This window comes from Anser cygnoides, chromosome 1, assembly GCF_040182565.1.
Source record: "Anser cygnoides isolate HZ-2024a breed goose chromosome 1, Taihu_goose_T2T_genome, whole genome shotgun sequence".
NCBI lineage: Eukaryota > Metazoa > Chordata > Aves > Anseriformes > Anatidae > Anser > Anser cygnoides.
This window is the reverse complement of record NC_089873.1, coordinates 55,839,364-55,860,230: the sequence shown is the minus strand read 5'-3', so window position 1 is coordinate 55,860,230 and position 20,867 is coordinate 55,839,364. Positions and strand designations below refer to the sequence as shown.

Genomic DNA, 20,867 nt, shown 5'->3' with positions numbered 1-20,867 from the left:
GGGCAGGCGGTTTATCCAATAAGAGAGAAGAGTTGAAGACAGACGGTTAGTTCAACCAATGAGAGCGCGCGGCCTCTCACCTCAGCCGTAGCCGTACGCCGGGTTGCCCGGCCTTCTTCCTTCCTGCCTCGCCGCCGCCATGGCCTACCCGGGCGAGGACTACGACAACGATGTGAGGGGGGCGCGAGGGGGTGGGGGGCCGGGCTGGACCCGAATCGGGATCGGAATCCGGATCCTGAATCCGGATCGGGATCCGAATTGGGATCGGGATCGGGATCCGGATTCCGATCCGGATCGGGGCTCACGTCGGTGACTTCTCTCCCTTAGGCCGCCTACGACCCGTACGCCTACTCGGCCGACTACGACCTGCACACGGGTGAGTGCGGGCCGCAGCCCGCCGGGAGGGGGGCGAGCAGGCCCTGGGGGGGCTGCCACACGTACCCCCCCTCCCCCCCATAACCGCCTCTCTCTCTGCCCCTCGCAGGGGACCCGAAGCAGGACCTGGCCTACGAGCGGCAGTACGAGCAGCAGACCTACCAGGTGATCCCCGAGGTGATCAAAAACTTCATCCAGTACTTCCACAAGACCGTGTCGGATCTCATCGACCAGAAGGTGTACGAGCTGCAGGCCAGCCGCGTCTCCAGCGACGTCATCGACCAGAAGGTGTACGAGATCCAGGACATCTACGAGAACAGGTACCAGGCCGGCCTTCCCACGGGGGAGAATCGCCCCTCAAAACTGGTTGAAATCACTCCCAGTTTGTTTAAGGAATCACTAATGGTCTTGTTCCAGCTCTGGGTTTTCTTTAAAATACAGCCCGCGGCTTGAATTAAATCGGAAAAACGAGACAAAAACATATTTCTAGGCCATTAGTTTAACATAAGTCTAAGGGAGTTGTGACCCACCTGAAAGAACATATAGGTCCCGTGGGATGTTGGCAGCAAAAAGTGAGCCCAGCAGTGCCGGTTTGCAGAAAGCGACGAGCTATAATCACATCCGTTCTCTACAGGTGCTCCCGTTTGTGCCTGTAGCTGCGTTACTTTACCATAAAGAGAATGTAAAAGTAACACATGCAATTGTTCCATACTTTACGGACAAATTAAAGAATTTAATTTCTCTGTTTGCCCTTATTTGCTTCAACACTGGTCTTAATAAAGGGGGATGTTGCTCTGCTTCCCGTCAAGTCCAAGCCTTCTGTATTGCAAACTCCTAACTCCCGCTCTCTGGTACTGCTAAACGGTTTCTCAAGCCATGTGTGTGTCTGTATTTCAGCTGGACAAAGCTGACAGAAAGGTTTTTCAAGAACACCCCATGGCCAGAGGCGGAGGCCATTGCCCCCCAGGTTGGAAATGGTAAGCATTTCTTCCTCTTTCTTTATCAGAGAGCTAAGGAACTAAATCACTTCTGATTTATTAGTGAGCTGGAGCACGCTGTCGCTGATTTCTGAGTTGCTCATCTTTGCTCACTGCGGCAGCTCTATCAGTAGATGCCTGTCAGGAAGTCAAAACTGAGCAAAGTGTCCTCTTTTGCCTCTCTTTATTGCTGTGCCAGTAAGAGCATCACCAGCATCTCTGAGAGTTCCAGTTGCCTAAGCCTTGTGGTTTGCTAACGTTCAGTTCTCTCACCTTTCACAGATGCAGTTTTCCTCATCCTGTACAAGGAGCTGTATTATAGGCACATCTATGCCAAAGTCAGCGTGAGTATTTGCCCCGTGTCTTCCTTTTGGTCGTACACTGGCTTCTCTGTGCAAGAAAACTTGCCAAATCTTCCTGCCACAGTAGCATTAGTGGTTCCATAATTTTTGCAAAACAAGTTTGGAAAGGTTTATGAAGTATGAGTCAAGTTACTTTTAGGGAAGCTTAAAATCCTTGCTTTTCGTTAGTTGAGTAAAGATTTGCTGATAGCTGAAAAGCAAGACTTGACTCTCTTTCTGAAGCTCGTTAGGTGTCTCCCCGAACTTGGTTGTAATTAGTGTGCAGGTTTCCGTGACAGCTGGTACGAAAAAGAAGGCCTGGTCTGCGTTTTCAGGAGGCCGTTATGTGGAAGTTTGTCACTGGCAAACTTAGGGGAGAAGGAGGTGCTGGGAGGGAGCTGAGTTTTCTTCTGGATAGAGCTGTAAATACAGGACTTAGAGATCGGCTTGTTTTGCGTGTTCCTTTGTGGCTCTTTGTTTGTTCTTCAGATCATCAGGTGGATGAGAGGGGGTGTCATGAGAGGGGGTGTCACGAGAGAAGGCTACATGGTTTGTGATTAAAAGACCATATGGGGTTAGAGTGTCTAGTGGAAAAGGAAACATGGGCACTGAAGAGGAAAAGGAAACAGAGGAAATAATAATCTATAAAAAAAACACTTTTTTTTCCCCCTTAAAAAGGCTAATTTGAAATCAGTAGGAAAATCAAACTAGTTCTTGGTTGTTTAAGGAAAGAAACAGAACAGGTATGTGACTCACAGGGTAGATGAATAATAGCTGTAGCTTTGATGGGGACCAGAGGGTGGAGAAATGGGAACTTCAAAACGGTTGCTGTATTGAGCCAAGTACCAAGGCTTGCTTTAACAGGAGAGACTGGTTTCTTGAGGTGCTCTGTAAGAGGTTCTCAAACTGCCTACGGGTGTCTACAGGTGAAACAAGGAAGATGGCTCTAAGAAGAGTGGTTCCTTACTGTGTTCATTGGTCTTTCGAAAGCGTTTAAAAGTATTGTCTAGGGCCTAAGGTCTTTCGTGAAGGGAGAAGGACAAGAAGCTGTTGAATGTAATATGAAGTTCCTAAGTCTGGACAACAAGAGGACAGTCTGGACAAGGAGAGTTAAGGCATTCTCTTTGTAGGAGATTTCAGTGATACAAGCCACCTAACCCTAGCCCTCTTCTACTGGACCATAGTGAGACAATTTCAGGTTTTCTGGGTGGTGCTGATGGTGTCCTGGTTGAAAATTGGCGCTAACATCGCCAAATTACAGCCTCAAATGCTGTGACCGTTGCCTGTCCTTCCTACGTTATTGCCCTGAATTTATTCAGTCCTGCTGTGCTTCAAACTAAACGGACTGTACTGCCTTCTCATTGCAGGGGGGCCCCACTCTGGAGCAGAGATTTGAATCTTACTACAACTACTGCAATCTCTTCAACTACATCCTGAGTGAGTTGCTGCAATTCTCTTTTGGTTTGTGCATTTTGGAGACAAAGAATGGGTGGAGAGGATAGAGCTGGAGAAAGGGGGAGAAACTGGAAGAAGTTTCCTTATAGATTGTATAGAGAAAAGTAGTCCATGAGCTTTCCATATACTTGAATTTATTGAACTTTACATCCAGGAACTTTAAACCACAAAAAGCCCAAACAGTTTACAGTGCTTTCTGAAATGTTCTAAAGGGAGAGAAGAGAAAGAAAGAAAAACGAAACAAAACTTATCTAGTTTTCCATCTTCCTTGAATTTTCGCTTACGGCTTAATTTTGCTTTTTAGTAAAGGTAAGCTGGGAAACTACAGCAGCGTTTCACAGCTCTTTACTGTTGTTGACTCCGCTTGGGATAAATTTAAATGTTTGTGACTTCCTGCCAGTCGTCTTGCAGAGAAAAGTGGCTGGGATAAACCCGTAGAATTTGTGTGCAGTTCTGAGAATCACTGCTGCTGAGCAGTCACACTCGAGACATTAACCCTGTACACACTCGTATTTAAAAATGAAGGCAGCTGAGGTAGCCAGAGCTACATATCACCTCCCTGCTGCAAACCTCATTCATCTGCTGCTGTATTTCTCAGTTCAGGAGAATTCTTGTGTTCTCAATTCTGCCTCTTCCTCCAGTTCTGCCACTGCTCTTGCTCGAGGCGTTAATTTCTCGTCTATCACTAACGGTCTTCTGCAGATGCTGATGGTCCTGCTCCTCTGGAACTGCCCAACCAGTGGCTCTGGGATATCATCGATGAATTCATATACCAGGTACGTGACTCTGAGACTGGGCCGTTGTGGGGTGGCCTTGCCTCTATTAGCACTACTAAATTTTCCGTCTTCCTCTCTGTGATTCTCATAGCTAGGGTATCATTGCAGGTCAGACAGCTTTAGTGAGCGCTGTTATTTGTGTGACACTGGGTAGGTGAAGTAGCTGTAAATATGCAGGTTTTTGAGCTACCAGGAGCCGTTTAGGGAGTCCTGAACTGCTACTGATATTTCTGTTTCAGTTGTTGTGTTGTTTTTTTTGTGTGGTGGTGTTATTTTTTTTTCCTCATTTGGTTTGTTTTTTTTACAGCTCCATTTTTGCCTGGTTTGTACAAAGCCTGACTGAAATCTGCTGCTATAACCACAAAGATTTTATTAACGTGCTTGTTCATACTAGTTCTGTTTGTTACGTGGTTTTACTTTAGTTTTGTATTTTGTCGTTTGCAGGGCCTTTATGCATGCACTGAAAGATTACTGACCTTATTTGAAGTCTATGGTCTAAGATCTTGATGTTAGGAAATATTTTTATGCTTACTGTTCAGAGTGCAGTAATTCAGATCTCAAGTACTGTTGGTTTTTCTCTACAGACTCCTTTCTGTGTAACTTAATATTGTAGAGGTGCTTGGAATTCCTCAAGTGCAGTCTTGTGAAGCTTAGATATGAAAGGACGGGTGTCTTGTGTGCGGACACATCTTACGACTTGGTCATTCTTTTTGTTACTTCTTTAGACAGCAAATTGGTGTTTAGTTGCCTGTCCTAATTGTCAAAGAGATCTTTCACTTGGTTGTGTTTACTGGCCTTTTTCCTCAGATTGCCTCTGCACAGTACCAGTTTTTTCTTTAAGTACTTTAATGGTGGTATAATTTGCCACTTTGTTTGCCAGGTGTTCTCAAGTTAAACTCTTCTTTTCCGTGGGACTTGTAGCTTGTTGTACTGCATTTGTGTGATCAACTCATGAGCTTACTGCACTTAGATGAACATCTCCAAACTAGCCCCTCAACATCAAATCTGCTTTTTCCCCACAGTTCCAGTCTTTCAGCCAGTACCGCTGCAAGACAGCCAAGAAGTCTGAAGAAGAAATTGATTTCCTTCGTTCCAACCCCAAGATCTGGAACGTCCACAGTGTCCTTAACGTGCTGCACTCTCTGGTGGACAAATCCAACATCAACCGACAGCTGGAGGTCTACACAAGTGGAGGTGAGATAGCTGGGTGATGCCACGCAAGGTTGGTGTCTCTGCTGCCTTGCTGTGGTTTGACCAAGCTGTTTTCTTGACCTGGGAGCTGGATCAAACCCTTAATCATTGGATGGATTGACTGGGAAGAGGTTCTTACGTTCTCATAGGCCTTACGTGAGAAATGATTACACTGGAGGTCCTGCTCCTTCATTTGTAAATACAGAGGTGTGGAAAGGAGAGCTCGTTCCCTTGGGGGGACAGCATAACGGCTCCTTTTTTGTTCCTAGGTGATCCTGAAAGTGTGGCTGGCGAATATGGTCGCCACTCCCTCTACAAGATGCTGGGCTATTTCAGCCTGGTTGGGCTGCTGCGTCTGCACTCCCTGCTGGGGGATTACTACCAAGCGATCAAGGTTCTGGAGAACATTGAGCTCAACAAGAAGGTAATGAGGCAGCAAATCCTCCACTCTAGTTTTCCAAATGCTTCTGTTCAGATAGGCTCCTGGAAAATTGCCATAATTGATCCTGTAGCTGAGGAGGAGGTTGTTGCTGTTGTCAGCAGTGAGTCTGTAGGATTAGCTGGAAGAAACATCTAGTTCCACGCTTGCGTGTGCAGAACACAGCTGGAGCTTTGGCAGCAAATCAAGCCATATGGTAATGACTGCTGCTGTTGTAGCACATACGCCCGATTCTTTAGGAGGTTTGTTTGCTGCGTTGTGCAAGGCAGCGTCATTAGGGGCAATATTAATTGAATTGTAAGCAGTAGCACAGCGCTAGCGGGATACTTCGCTCCCACCTTGGTTTATGGATCGTTCCTCTTCTTTTTGACTCTCTTGTTCTCGCTGTGCCCGCTCCCACCCTGCATGTGTTTGCTCTAGGATTGGGTGTTACTTGTGACAACAGTGCCTAAAAAAAGTCCCTCTGCAACACGGGCTTGGTCCAAGGCTCAGCAGAAATAGCGGGAAGGGAGCTGAGTGAAGCAGTACTAGGCACAGCGCAAGGGTCTCCTGCTTGCAGGAAGCCAAAACTAGAAAACATAGGGGGTGGGATGATCTAACAAGCAGTGAGGAAGCTGGTGCAGGGATGGATGTGAGGTGAGGTTTCCTACAATATTTGAGACTGGAGTAAAGGCAGAGGTGTCTGGATGCTGGGTAACGAGCTGCTGGGGTCAGAGGTGGTCGTCTCCCCTCTAACGGTGCATCCGTCCTCAGAGCATGTACTCCCGCGTGCCTGAGTGCCAGGTGACCACCTATTACTACGTGGGCTTCGCCTACCTCATGATGCGGCGTTACCAGGATGCCATCCGCGTCTTTGCCAACATCCTCCTCTACATCCAGAGGACCAAGAGCATGTTTCAGAGGACAACCTACAAGTACGAGATGGTAAGAGAGAGAGTGGGTCTAGGCTTCCCAAAAGAGAAGGCTGCTGTCTCCTTTCCTGTCCCTCCTCTGCCACCCAATAACCCACATCTCATAGTCCAGCTTTATTTTCTAGACTGACGGTGACTGGAGGTCCTTTGACCTGCTTTGCCATTTGTGTCCATGTTTTCTTTTAGCTGCGTTACTGGTTCTTTTAGCTGTTCGCTGTGCAGTTGCCCCTGTTCCATCTGCATTTTTCCTGTGGGCAGTGTTGTTAATGAATGTCAGCTGCTAATGATACTCTTGCCAAAGCTCCTTAAAACTCAGTCCTGTTCAGTCCCGTGTTTCAGGCTACTTCTGTTATCAGATATATTTCCATTATCAGATAGTCATATGCAAAAAACTCATCGTGGCTAAAACAAAGCTTCTGTCTTCCTCCACCTAAGCTGCCTCTGATGCCTTTTTTTTTTTTTAACTACCTTGCTGCTATTCTCTCCTCGTCATCCTTATGATTCATTTACAACTCCTCGTGTAGCCAAATCAGGCAGTTCCTATTTCCGTGGCACTTCAAAAACTTGGCGTGTAAGTTTTAGCCACATAACTGTTTTATCCCTCACTCATACGAATTTTCCTTCTCACTCTTTTCTTCGCTGGCCTCCCTAATAACAATCCCTTGCCAGTCCGTGTAGGAGATGACTTGAACTCGTTTCCTTTCCTGTACCTACTCCTCTGGACTTTCTTGCACCAAAGAAATCAAACCTGCCTCTGGCCGTCCAAGCTCTGCGTGGCTGTGGATACATTCACTCCTCTGTGCTTTCCTCTTGTCATTTCCCCTTTTTCATCGACGTTAGGCTTGGTACAGCATTCATCTGCTTTGCCCAGAAGCACTTCTTGGTGCTGTTCCCCTTGAGCATTAGGGCCAGCAGTGCTCTGGGTAGAGGATCTGTCTCTGAAAAGCACAGCTCCCTCCTCTCCCCTGCGCCGTAAATCCTGAGCCCACCGACAGGCTGACAGGTTCTCCTCTCTGCCTCAGATTAACAAGCAGAACGAGCAGATGCACGCCCTCCTAGCCATCGCCCTCACCATGTACCCCATGCGCATAGACGAGAGCATCCACCTGCAGCTGCGAGAGAAGTACGGGGACAAGATGCTGCGCATGCAGAAGGGGGACGCTCAAGTCTACGAGGAGCTCTTCAGTTACGCTTGCCCCAAGTTCCTCTCCCCCGTGGTGCCCAACTATGACAACGTGCACCCCAACTACCACAAGGAGCCCTTCCTGCAGCAACTCAAGGTCTTTGCTGACGAGGTTCAGCAGCAGGCTCAGCTCTCCACCATCCGTAGCTTCCTCAAGCTCTATACCACCATGCCTGTGGCCAAGCTTGCTGGCTTCTTGGACCTCACGGAACAGGAGTTTCGCATCCAGCTGCTCGTCTTCAAGCACAAGATGAAGAACTTGGTTTGGACCAGCGGCATATCTGCGCTGGATGGGGAGTTCCAGTCCGCCTCTGAGGTCGACTTCTATATTGACAAGGTTGGTGTCTGCCCCTCGCTGGCTGGGAAGTTCCTTCACCCGGCAAATTTTGGCAGCGCCGGGTTTTGCTCCAGCCTGCGGGAAACATTCCCATGCCGTGCGATGGGCGTGGCTGCCCACGGTGAAGCTGTAGCCGTGCTTAATGGAAGTGCTGGTGGATGAACAGTGATAGGATCTTGCAGGCAGCTTTGGCAGTCGTCATACCCAGGAGGAAAAAAGCCCTAAATGTCTTCCCCGGGACAGAGCGAATCATTTGTCAGTGTTCTCAGGGGGCGGTAGCTGGGTGAGAGATAGTGCTGTCAGCATCAGGTGAGATTATCAGTTTTGTAGGTGTGTCCCCTGTGTGTCTCCTTTGCTTGACAAAGGAGGGGTGTGGCTCTGTCATGTTACAGTTCTGTTTCTCACAGAAGCATCATTTAGCCCTCTCTGCTCTAGGAGGAACCTAAATGCAAGCTATGGTCCTGCCACCAACCTACCATGCAGCTTAGGGCAGTAGGAAACACGGGAAAGACCCTTTTAGGATTTTGTTTCAAAGCAATTGGGTTTCTTGCTGCCTGCCAGACAAGGAGAAAATGTTGCCCCTTGCTGTTTGTCCTTAGAGCAGGTCTGTACCTGCAGGGTCTCATTGCTGCTTTGTCTTCCCTGTTTACCTGAACCAAATAGATTTGTGCCTGACTTGCACGGCAGCCTGGCTCTCCTGGCAGACAGAACCACTTGTAGCTGCTGGTAGAGGGAAGCGAAGTGTGAGCTGGGGTTGGGGCTGTCAAACTGCTGCTACGGGAGCTGAAAATAGGCAGAGGGTGCAAGAACGTGGGAAACAAATACAGTGCAAGTTTGGGACCCATCACAAGTGAGGGTAAAGGGAAGGCAGTCCCCAGAGAATGCTTGCTGAGGGACTGGAACAGGTCGGGTACGTGTTAAGCCCCTTTCATTGCCCCTCCTGTTCGGCAGTGCGTGCTGCTCACTGCCAGCGCAGTCCTTTTCCTGACTTCCTGCTCTTCCTTCCCCAGGACATGATCCACATTGCAGACACAAAGGTTGCTCGACGCTATGGGGACTTCTTCATCCGCCAGATCCACAAGTTTGAGGAGGTGAGGCCAGACAGGAAAACCGTGTTAGCTCTGTGGGAAAAGTAGGGAAAGGTTTGGGCTCTGCGGAGCCCGATGAAGGAGTAGTGTGTGTGTGACAGCTGTGCTGTGCCGTGCTGGGCAAAGCCAAGTGGCCTGAGCAGCAGCTGCTCGCTTCTGAGGAATGGTATGTTCTTGTGTAAGAAGTGCTCATCCAGTCGAGCCACACCGAAAAGGAGGGTTTTACTTTCTAATGCAGTGGACTCCGTTGTCCCTAGACAAGTGTGGTGTTGCTCACATCTCTGCCCTCATAACTAAGGCTCTAGAAAGCACCCTCAAAGACTTGACAGGAGGTGACGTGCTGTCACTGCTCCGCTCTCCCAGCAGAGGCTGCTGTGGGGTTGGAAACGTTGGCAGCAAAATCCTGAGACAGGGGGATGCGAGCAGTACATGGCTGAGGGTTACCCTGTTAAGATACCATTGCTAGAACTTTGCAACCTCTCTTCTCCCCACATCTTCCTCTGCTGTCTGGGAGAGGAGGAGGGAGTTTCTCTAATTCCCCTTCTATTCCACACACTGCCTGCAGCTGCATGAGAGCTCTTCTGGCAGTGAGTTGCAGAGGAAGGAGTAGAGCCACTGGATTAAGGTTGCTGAGGAGATTAGTAGCGTGTCGATCACTGTGTATGTTTCTGACCTTTGCTTTCTCTAATTCCAGCTGAACCGAACCTTGAAGAAGATGGGCCAGAGACCCTGAAACTTCTGTGGATTCAACTGTCGGCCTGAGCAGAGAAGTGGGTGGGAGAGATTATTCTCTTTGCTGTGAGGGAGGGGAGCCCAGGGTTCTGGCATTTCTGGAATCCTCTGTGGCTCAAAAGGTTTTTGTACTTTAAATAAGCAGACTCATTTGGCTCAAACCATCCTACGAAGGACGAGACATCTAATAAAGGAGTGGAATTTTCCTGGTGAGCATTCGGTATCTGCTATTCTCTTTTTTTTTTTTTTTTCTCCACTTCATGCAAGAACATAATTGCATCCGGAGATATGGGCAGCTACTGCCGGTTTGTGCTGTCTGTGGCTGATGCTGTAGCAGGTAACTGGGACTAGCCCTACGTGCTCAGTGAGGCGCTGCACACAGCAAACGGGGAAGGCTGCAGGACTGGTGAACAGGGAGAAAAGGAGCTGTTCCACAGCATTTCCACAGGATATGGAAAACGTTGCAAGCTAATATTATTCCTTTCAGCTGTTGTTCCACATTGAATAAACCCGAGTCGTGGTTGTTTTCCTAGAAGGTTGCCTTTTTGTCTTCCCACCCCTCTTTTTTTTTTAGCTCTTAAGAAGTAGAAATGCTCCCAAGTGGATCAACATGTTTTTAAAGGAAGGGGAGGATATTTTTAAACATTCAACCAATATTAACTTTGGTCATCTGATGAGATGTCCTTGCTGGAGGCTGTGTTTTATTTCAGCACAGGCAATGCCCACGTCCTGGCCCTTAATTTAAGAGTTCATTTTCCCCAGAAAATTGCCTGAGGGCATTCGATTTGTTAAAACCTTTTAAATGCTTTAAGCTTCAGACGTTTTCCTAGCTCTCCAGCCACCTTAGATTCTTCCAGGCAAACTTGCAGTGCCTTGAAAGAGCAGCTGAAAATTAGTCCTGTGAAGGGGAAGCAAGGATCTATAAATATTGGGGAAGAGAAAAGGATGCAAAGAATGAATTGCATCTCCTCAACCCTCCACACCCTCTCTCCCCCCTCTCCTTTTGCAGACTGCCTTTAAATAGTTTTGTGTTTGAGTGGAAACAACAGGTGCAAGAGAAAAAACCTGCGTGTGTAATAGGAAAGCTACACAAAGCACGCTTCTTGTACCCCGTCTGCCTCCTGGTACCCCTCCCTTTCATTCCTTTCCACTGAGAGAGGGTCCTGGCAGTCCAGCGTGGCTTCGTGTGTGATTCTGTTTGGAAGTCAGGAATAATAAGCCTTTGTTGGACTATATGCTGTGTTTGAACGAGGGTCAAGTTTCTGCTGTCCTAGATAACTTCAAAAGTTGCATTCCCCATCACGAAGTCCCGTAACCCAAGCAGGCAGGGCGCAGGCAGCGCAGTTTAAGTGGGCAACTCCTGTTGGCCTTCTAGCTGCTGCTGCCGGTGTTGTGCTTGCTCAGAACTTACTCCTGGTTTTGAAGGGTTTGGGGCAACCAAATCATTAAATGGAAGGATTGAGATGCTGCTGCATTGCAGCAAAACAGGAGCTGGGTGGTGCTCCAAGAGAATCTGGTCCTTTTTATTTTTAGGGCTGGCTCTTCCAACCTAGATGATTCTGTGATTCTGTGACTCTTCTGCCTGGGTATATTTACCAACAGCAGCGCAGTGACTGGAGCTGTCAACAGCAACACCCCTCTCGCTTTCTCATTATCCGAAGCCCAAGTTTTTCACAGATGATGTGCTAAGGTAGATGTGATATACAACAGAGGAACCTCTGGCAAGGCAGCATCTCCATGATCTAATTCACAGCATAGAAAACGAATCAAATGTGCTGCTGGGATTTAGTCCATTTTTAATCCGTGATTGATGTGTTTGGATGACAAAGTTTCACTGCATGTATTTACCAGCTTAAACCCTCCGGCGTTTTCAGGCTGTTTTCAGATAGGTGAATACGTTGCTGCTTGTCTTTGTGCCTGCTGGAGTGTCTTCCTGAGGATGCACAGAGACCATCCGCTGCCCGGCGCAGCTGGGCCGCCTGGCTCCACGCCTCTTGAGGGACTGCTGAAGGTTAACTGACCGGGGCTGGCACTTGTGGAATGAAGCCAGGAAGAGCCGCAGCTCTCTCGCAGAGCGGAAAGATGGGCTCAGCGAGACGTGGTGCCTGGCACCGCTTGAAACTAGAGGAATGCAGGGCGTTCATGCAGCATCCGCAGAGCCTCGCTGCTGGAATTGCGCCCTGCAGGGAGGCAGGGTGGGTTTGTTATACCTCAGCCTCGCGTGCCGCAGCAAGGCTCGGATAGCAGATGTGCTCTCAGGCGGTTCTGGTCAACGTGGTTTCAAGAGGGAGCCACAGCACAGGGTTATCTACTTTGTCTCTCTGACCTGCAGTCGTGAGGGGAGCAAGTATGGAGCGAGCAACCCTGGAAAAGGCAGTTAAGTAAACATCCCTGAGCCTGTGCTCCCTTAGGATACAGCAGGAAGATGCTGTCAGGCAGGTCTGGGGAAGGCTGAGCAGCCAGCTCTGTTGCTACAAAGTCGTGGCAATACTTCCTTCCTTTCTTCTCTACATAGTATCTTTTTGGTGATTTATGCCACAGCTTGTCTTGGGCACTTAAAGAGGGGCTGAACCCCAGAGAACCTATTTTTTTTACCTGTTACAGCTTTTGGGGACAGGGAGTGGTAGAATGAAACAGAGCAAGGAAGGAATGGAGTATGGATGGTGCTAAGCGTGAGATCTGACAGGAGAATGGAATGCACAGCCCACTTAAAAAAAAATGTGCAGAGGAAGAGGGGACTCCAGATTTGGGATTGGCTGCAATAAGCTTGACATCAGTGTGTGATGGATCAGTCTTCCACAGAGCTGGGTATAGATCGCCTCACTGGAAATGGAAAAAAAAGCTTTAGCAAAATAAGCAAATGCTTAATAGCGTGCTTCCCCCCCTCCCCTTGTCAGATCGTTACACTCAGCATACAAGCCAATGCTTGTGACAATCCATCTTCCCAGTGTCATGGGTTCCTGAGATCGTATCGTGCTCTTCCTCCACTTCTTCCAGGGCTTCCTGCAAAGTACCGCCTGCAACTCCAACTGTTCTTATCTTCAAAGCCCTCCCTGGCCCAGAGCCTACCCCTGGAGACACCCATGTCCCATATGTACTTTGCTGTCCCATGTTTTCACATCCTCTGCTGCAGCGGCTCATGCCCTAGCAATTCTGAGCGTTGATGTCAAGAGCAGCCTCATCTAAGCTCGAACAGGATCCAGAAATGAGGTTGCCTTTTCCTTTATTTTTTTTTTTAAGACAAACTAGGGTTCACTCCAAACCGTTTTCAGTTCCTGCTTATACTGTTCTCTCCCCCTCCTTCAAGAGCAGAAAAAAAAAAAAAAAAAGGCAGGAGCGAGGGCTGGTGACTCCATTGACTTCAGGCACTTTTCCCCAGGCGTTCAGCCTTCTCCGTGCTGTGGGGAGAAGCGGCAGGAGAGGCTCCCCTCAGCCTGCCACAGCACCCACCCGCCAGCTGAAAGCCTGGGGCTCCAGCCTGGGCGCTCCTGTGGGGAAAACAAAACCGGGGCGTTAGCAGCGGCACCCTCAGCTTCCCCACCGCCGGGGGGGGGGCATCGTTTTCGGTCCCCGGCCTTCGGGGCCGTCCCTCGCCGAGGCCCCGGCTCCCTCCTCCTCCTCCCCCCCCCGCAGGCGGGGCCGCGCCGCCGCCCTCCCCGCTCGCCCCGCGCCTCCCTTCCCCTGGCCGGTCCCCGGGCGGCGGAGCGGCAGCCCCCATGTCGGGCCCGCGGGGCGCCCTGCAAGCCTGGTGCCGGCGGCAGTGCGAGGGTTACCGCGGCGTGGAGATCCGCGACCTCAGCGCCTCGTTCCGCGACGGCCTGGCCTTCTGCGCCATCCTGCACCGGCACCGGCCCGACCTGCTGTGAGTAGGGCGGCGGACCAGGCCGCGCGGCACCGGCCTGGCTTCGCCTCGGCCGCCCAGCCGGGCAGGGGCGGGTGGGGGGGACGGGGATGGAGGCGGAGGGGCGTCCCCTCCGTCCCCCGTGCGGGGTTTCGGGGCTGGGGGGTTTGGGGTCGGGGGAGCGGCCGCTGGGTGCTGAGCTCGGGGGTGTGCGGGGTCGGTGCTGGGCTGAGCTCAGCCATCAGGGAGGGTTTGTGGAGCAGGCGGGCGGCGGGGATTTCTGCATCCCTGAGGGGGTGTTTCGCAGCCCAGTGAGGTGGGCGATGCCTCTGCCCAAGGAGCAGCATCCCGCCTGGCGCGGGGCTGCTGCCGGCTCGCCCAAGGTGGCCAGCCCGATTCCTGCCGCAGCGAAAGCGGGAGGCAGCGAATGCCACCGGGGTCATCGAGCTCCGCCGGCCTCCCTCCGCAAACGGCTTGTAATTCGGTCGCTTCTGCCCGTCCGCCTCCCTTTCGCGAGGTTTCTGGGAGAGCGGAGGGAATGGCAGCTCGACGAGGCAGACGTGAGCTTGGGATCGCTCCGGGGCACGCTGTCATGCTGGCGAAACTGGCTGAGCCGAGGGAAGGAATCTGCCCCGACCTGCCGCTGCTGCTGTAACCCTGCCTGCCCCGACGCTGCTGGGAATCCGCCTCCTGTCTGCTCCAGGCTTCTCGTCTTCGCTAGCCCTCACCTTCCGCTTCGCCCCACCTCGCTGCGCCCCCGGCGTGCACGTGTGCACGCGCTCCTCACCTGTCAGCGAGGCTTTCCAGCCCCGCGAACAGCGCTGCGTCCCCTGTCACGTTCTGCTCCTGGGCTGGTTCTTCTTCCTGCCGTCAGCTGAGGCTGCCTCGACTGACCAAATCCTCTTTTCTGAGCTGGCCCTGGGGTGGCGTTTTTGTCACAACAGCAGCAAAGACAGTCTATGGCAGGCAGCAGGGTAGCAGCGGTGCCCCAGCGGAGCTGCAGCGCCCGCGTTGGTACAAGCAGAAGCTGAACAGGTAGGCTAGAAACCCTACTGCTGCCTGACTTTTTTTGGGGTGGACACCTTGAAACCCTCAGCGCGGTGTTGAGGAGTCACTGAGAGCCCAGCCATCCAGTGTTTGACACTGACCAGGCAGAACAGAGCCTCTGACAATGCTCCTGGTCTCAAGGGTGCTACGTGCCTCTGCCTCGGCTGCTGGAGAGGAAGAGGCATATCAAGGACCGGAACACCAGCAGCTCCCGTGTTTCTGATTTTTTGGTCGGTAGCACAGTAACAGAACCGAAAAGCGAAGGTTCAGTAAAAGCTGACAATAAAGACCACTAAAACCACCTGCTGGCTTCCCGTTGACCATATTTACCATCCCACTAAGCAGCAGCCGCTGCTCTTCAGTTGTCCGTGGGCTTAAATCAGCTCCTGGCAGATGTCCTAACGAAATGCTTCACAGTTGCTCTGCACGAGCTGCGTTGTAAAGGCAAAGCCCAGTGCCTTACAAGGACATGGCATCTTGTGGAAGGATTTTCGCAGGGTGGTCAGGAGCAGCACCATTTCATCTGATTCCAGCTTCCTCAGCCTGTCCTGATTTGGAAGTGGGAGGTTTGGATCAGAGGCAGAAAATCTCCCGATGGCAGAGTAAAAGTAACGGCCCTCCTTTCCTTCTGAAGTGCTCTCGGTCAGCTTGGTAACAGGGCTTGGCAAAGGCTACCGAGACGTTTCTGACCTGGCAGGGTCTTCCTCTGCGAGGGGCTCTCCTGAGACGACCGCGCTGCTCCCGTCGGCCCCAAAGGCTGAGGTTCGTCTGCGTTCAGCTGCCTCCCCCTTTCCTGCTGCCTTTCCGTTCAGCCGCAGAAGGGAGGAGTGAGCGTGTCCGTGCAGGAGTGGAGCCGGAGATCTCTCGTGTACCTGTGTGATGCTGCTGCTCTGGCACCCGGAGCCTCAGCGCTTTCTTTGCCTGTAGTGTCAACTGGTTGTCTGTCCTGCTTGTCCGACCCTGTCTCGGAAGGAACGACAGGCCACACAGATTAGTGAAGCTGGAATAATTTTTGGCATAACCCCTGTTTCGGTCACAACCCCCCAGGACTGAGGCAGGTGGCACTGGAGGGATGCTCCTCTGGGAGCACTGATTTTTCTGAAAGAAGCAGCCAAAGCTGGAAGTGCTCGGTGTCTGCTGAATCCGGAACATCTTGAACTGCCCGCCGAGGGTAGGCTGCGTGCTTGTGGGACCTGTGTGTTTAACCGCGAGGCTGAACGTCTGCATCCAGGCCTTCCAGCTCTTGTTCCACTGAGTACACATCTTGGCTTCGCTCCCTTGCTCTCCCTATCTGGGAAATGGGAGCAGCAGAGGCACTCCTGTGGCAAACCTGCTCCCTCGGGCGCAACCTGGATTTAGTCTGACCATGATCTTGGGGCAAGACATTTAATCTCTTCTTTCCCCTTGTCAGTTAAGCTGGAAGCATCCAGGCCGACTTGGCAGCAGACTGCGGGGCTTAACAAGTTTGTTTTCTTAGTGTTCTTGAAATCTGAAGCATGAAATTAATGTTTGCGAGGCGTCTGTGGCAGCTTAGGGAAGCAACAAGCATCTTTTAGCTTAAGCTGTTCAGCCTTCCCAGAGCTCAGGGGAGGTTTTGGCACTCGGGAGCCAGAAGAGCAAGAGGGCATGGCCTTCCGAGTGCCGAGGGAGAGATGGAGGAGGCTTGAGGAAAATGGGAGAGGAGAGCCGTGCTAGGAAGGCTGCCCTGCGTCCCAGCAGCCGCAGGATCGCTTACAGCCAGGCTCACAAATCCCATTTGCTCCCTCCCATGTCCTGCCCGCGGTTCCCTGACAAGCTCTGGGAAGCTGAAGGCCTCGTTATGCGGCACTGCCGTTAGAGAGCTCGTGATTGATGTTGGAGGAATCCAGGGATTTGCTTTGGTTTTAGCAGAGCAGCACACCCTTCCCCCTTCCCCGGGCCTGCTGCGCTCGCTGGCAGCTGCCCTAAACCCCACAGCACTTAGTGGCTCGGCGTGTATCTAATTAGGGAAGCGCTCGGGATGTTATTTGCATGGAAATATTCCTCCAGGATACGCTGCCGCGCTGGGGTTTGCTGAGTCGAGGCATCCCATCGACTGGGATGTCCAGAGTCTCTCTTATTCTCACGTCCGACGCCTTGGACTGGTGTTTCCTCGGGAGAAGAGATGATGTCTGGGGAAACCCTCCTGTGCTTTTTTCCATGTCCTTACGGGGGAGCTGCACGTGGCAGGGGTGATGGAGATCGGCGTGGTCCGGTTTGTGCCTGGAGAGAGCTGGAAAAGGAGAGTGACCAAATAAGCTGTGATCCCCAGGGCCTCGTACTGGTGGAACTCAGTATCCAGGGTAAAAGCAGAGACTTTTTGCTCCTGCATTAGTGGGAAAACCATCCTTGTATTCCCTTGCTGCTTAGGAGCCCTCCTGTTGCCTTCGGAGCATCACGTCCTCCCCGCTGCCTTCCGCTTTCCCAGGCAGCTTTGACTTGGTTTTCTAAAAAGGCCTTGGTTTGCTAGGGTGGGGTGGAGTGGACATGTGTTTTGTCTGTCAGAAACTCCCAGCCCAGGCCACCAAGGAGCCTTCAAGCTGCACCACTCCCATATCCTGAAAGCGAGGGCATTCAAAATGAAGCTTGTTAATGCTTAGAGGGCAGCCGATCCATAACTCTGCTGTCATCACTTCTTCTCCGTTCCCAAGCTGGTATTTTCTGTAAAAGAGAAATAATAAATAAATGCAGCAAGGTTAAAGGAGTTCTCGAGGCAAAAAAAAAAGACTCGGAGGAAAAACATCTCCCAGTGGAAACTGGTCATAAATACAGAAGAGGCCCCAGCGTTCACATCAAAGCGAAGCCTGCCACTGAAACCTTTTCTCAGCAGCGTGCGGGATGGGAAAAGTTGTGGTGTTTCGACCCGGCTGAGTTCTGTGGGCTTGTTTGCCTGTGCTTTCTGCAAGGTGCTTCTGTAGGACGCCCAGCCCGCCTTCTGCACGCCTCCTGCCTTCGCTCTTGCAGCTTGGTTCGTCTCGGAGGAAACGGCACCAGCAGCCTCTCGCTTTTGAACGGGGGAAGGGTAATTTTATGGGGTCGCGGGCAGCTGGGAAAACCTCCCCGAGCTCGCCGGGGACTTCCTCTGCAGCCTTGGGACAGGCGCCCAAGCGGCGCTGAGGAGGGCCCCGGGTGCCTGCGGGACAGCACGGGGGCTGCGGGGGGAATCCTGCATCAGCGTCCCAAATTTCGGCACCTTTCACCGCGCCATCAGGTTCGTTTCACCTGACGCTGAACCCCTCTGGGCTGTGAACGTAGCTCACAGGCACGCCATGCTGCTGTGCGAGGGTTTTTTTTTTTTGTAACGAAGCTGAGATCTTCGACAGGAAGGGGTTATATTTGGTTTAGCGTGGTGCTGCTTTCACACCTAATACCCCCGTAAATGTGCAAAAGGCGTAGCTAACTCCTTCCTGTATTTCTTCCCCTCTCTGGAAAACCTGCAGACCGTTTTTAACCCTCTGTCCCCCTGCTGTGGCCTTGCTCCTCTGGCAAGGGGAGCTGCTTGATCCCTGTTTTGATTTCCCGAAGGGATCTGAGGGGACAGGTGAAATCCCACAGCGTGCCCAGGTTGGGAGCTGTTGGGGTTCCTCTCTGTGCCCTGGTTGTTTCTGCAGCCTGTACTGCACGGGCAGAAATGAGAGGTAGAACAGTGTGATTTCCTGCCCAACACCCGTTTGGGACTTACTTTTTTTTTAATTTGAATTTCCTTAACAATTTTTCTGCTTTACCAAGGTTTTGTTTATCTAGCTCCTTACGTGCTGACTTGCTGAAATGCCCGAGGAGGGTTGTCCATCTCGAGAACCTTCATGTGGTGGCATTGGGGCGCTCACGTCTCACCTCTGTGTCTCATGTCGCTTGTTTGTGCTTTCTCGTTTCAGAGACTTTGATTCTCTCTCCAAGGAAAATGTCTACGAAAATAACCGCTTGGTAAGTCCCAGCTGCACCATGCACAGAAGGAAAAAGGAACACGAGAATGACTGGATGGAGGTCATGCAGTGGGGAAGAACTTAGTGACAGCGCTGAGGGGGTGAGAAAGATCTGTTGGTAAGCAGCAGGCAGGAGCTTCTCTGGAAACGTCTGAAACATCAACGTCCAGCCTGTACTAAAGAGAAGATAAGGTGGTTATCCTGGTAGTTGCCAAGATGACATCTCGAGTGAGGATTACACCCCCACTTACTTCATATGGCCATTTTCATTTATTCCTCCATAACTTTCAGATCCCACACCCCGCACAGCATCTTGTACCCCAGAGACCACACACCTCCAGTCCTTATCTACTGCCCTGCATCTGGTACCTGTCCATTCAGGGCCCGCACCACTCCTTTCCCCTCCTGACTCGCTTTCTCTTTGGTCTCTGCATGGTCTAGCATCCCCACACCCTCAGAGATCACTTGTGGGTGCGCTGCCCTGGGAGCAACAGCAGGATGCCAAGTGTATCTGTGTAGCCGGTAATCCATGTATACTGCTGAGGGGGAAGCTCTCAAATGGCTGTTTTCTTCCTTCACTGCTTCCTTGCAAGTAGCCGTGTAGGTAACTGCAGGAATTACGTGCTTCTTGTCACAGTGTCGCTGTTATTTCTGCTCACCGAGACCCAGAAAAGCACCGAAGTGGCTTGCGCGTGGCAGGCTGCTGGCTGTTGGTCAGGCGTGGCTGCACTGGTGGTGGCAGGAGGAGACGTGGCACCCCAGAGTGTGAAAGGATGGGCAGGGACTGGCTTTCTGCAGGGTCAGTGTTTGGGGTGACCAGGGCCGCCGGGCAGTAGAGCTGGTGTTTGGCTGTGTAGGAAGTACCTGCCGGTCCCCGGCCCTCCCCAGAGCCAGCCAAGGCTCTGCCAGGCTCTTGCTTGAGGGTAAGTGGTGGTGTGCCTGTTTCACAGGTTGAAAAAACACACCTTTTTCAGCTCTGAGACCTCCTGAGAGTCCCCGTCCCTGTCCCAGAGCGGTAGCTGAATGACTTGAGCACTTAGAGGAAGCTGCAGGGGCGCAGACAGCTGAAATGACACTGGGGCAGCTGCAGCAGCTTGTTCCCTTCTTTCCAGTCAAGCAGCACGTCTGGGATCCTCCGTCTACCTGGGACGCCACAGGCTTACTGCTTAATCTCCAGCAGGATCCTCCCGGCTTGATTTCTGTGTTATTTGTCAGAGGGTATCAATTTTCTCTCGTTACCACCTCTTTCTGCTGTTCCTGCAGGCCTTCGAGTTGGCAGAGCGGGAGCTGGGCATCCCAGCTCTGCTAGATCCCAATGACATGGTCTCCATGAAAGTCCCCGACTGCCTCAGCATCATGACTTACGTGTCTCAGTATTACAACCATTTCAACAACCCCAGCCAAGGTGAGTGCCCCTTCCCCACCTCTGCCTTCCAGTTTGCCCCCCGCTTGGCTCCAGAAACCCAGAGGCACCGCGTGCTGAGAGAAGTCTTCCAGATTCCTTCCATCCCCTTCCTATTCCTAGCCCAAACCTTTTTTTTTTTTTTTTTTCTGTGCATGGAGTGCTCTGCATCTAGAAATTAGATTTAATGGGAGTTGGGGCTGATATCTGGGAAGGAATCCTGCCTGGTGGTTTTGGAGTTCAGCAGTTGTGGGGTCCTGCAGCCACTTTGTGGGCGGGTGTTTGGAGGTTTGTGGGCCTGGAGGTAGTGGAAACGTGCCCCTTATTTTCTGTAGAAAATGGGAGAGGGACAGATAGCACCTGCCTGTTCTGGATCTTGGTGGTGCTGGCGAGTCGAGCCTGGAACAGGGAGTGGGGTAGGGCGAGGTTTCACAAGAGGCAGGGAATGATTTAACAGCTCACCTGGGAAAAGGGGAACGCCTTGGTTCTCCTCCCTCCATGCTGCATTCCTGCCACCTTGGAGCGCATCAGACCCCTTTGTGATCTGCTTTAACCCACTGAAACGGAGGAAAGCTAGATAGGGAACCTGCCTACCACAGCTCGTTTTTATCACCTTGGTAAGCTCGAAGTGACTGGGGGGGAGGGGAAGCAGGGTGGGGTGTCTGAGATCAGCTCATCTGTCCTTGCAACTGCAACCTAAGCTCTGAGACAGCTCTTCCAGGGCATCCCTCCGGGGTGGAGACCAGTGCTCCCGGTCTCTGCTCTGCTCTCTCGCTCCAGCACGTCAGCCGCAACGCCGGATAAATCTCTTCCACGTGCGTGGATGTGAGC

General features: G+C 51.7%; 2 protein-coding genes and 1 long non-coding RNA gene across 5 annotated transcripts in view; 2 read left to right on the top strand and 1 right to left on the bottom strand.

The window, feature by feature from the left end:
- The first annotated feature begins 61 nt into the window (after positions 1-61).
- Positions 62-10,018, top strand: EIF3L (eukaryotic translation initiation factor 3 subunit L). The gene is made up of 13 exons (XM_066996413.1): positions 62-172; positions 328-376; positions 485-695; positions 1,273-1,352; positions 1,635-1,696; positions 3,061-3,130; positions 3,851-3,924; positions 4,947-5,118; positions 5,385-5,539; positions 6,308-6,478; positions 7,488-7,985; positions 8,996-9,076; positions 9,768-10,018. Exons 1-13 carry the CDS (start codon positions 140-142, stop codon positions 9,804-9,806), a joined length of 1,695 nt encoding a protein of 564 aa, XP_066852514.1. The 5' UTR covers positions 62-139; the 3' UTR covers positions 9,807-10,018.
- On the bottom strand, positions 9,803-13,716 carry LOC125180090 (uncharacterized). Its single transcript, XR_007158334.2, has 2 exons — positions 13,579-13,716; positions 9,803-13,293 (listed from the first exon to the last, which is right to left on the bottom strand). It is a non-coding gene; the product is annotated as an uncharacterized lncRNA (long non-coding RNA).
- Positions 13,434-20,867, top strand: part of MICALL1 (MICAL like 1) — a 17,636-nt gene continuing 10,202 nt past the window's right edge. The window contains exons 1-3 of one of the 3 annotated variants that reach the window (XM_066996411.1): positions 13,434-13,667; positions 18,587-18,635; positions 19,898-20,039. In XM_066996411.1, coding sequence (XP_066852512.1) covers positions 13,522-13,667; positions 18,587-18,635; positions 19,898-20,039 — 337 coding nt within the window. In that variant the 5' untranslated portion in view covers positions 13,434-13,521. Of the gene's footprint in view, positions 13,668-16,638; positions 17,734-18,586; positions 18,636-19,897; positions 20,040-20,867 lie in introns of those variants that run through there. The other 2 variants (XM_066996405.1, XM_066996409.1) reach the window with 2 other exon arrangements.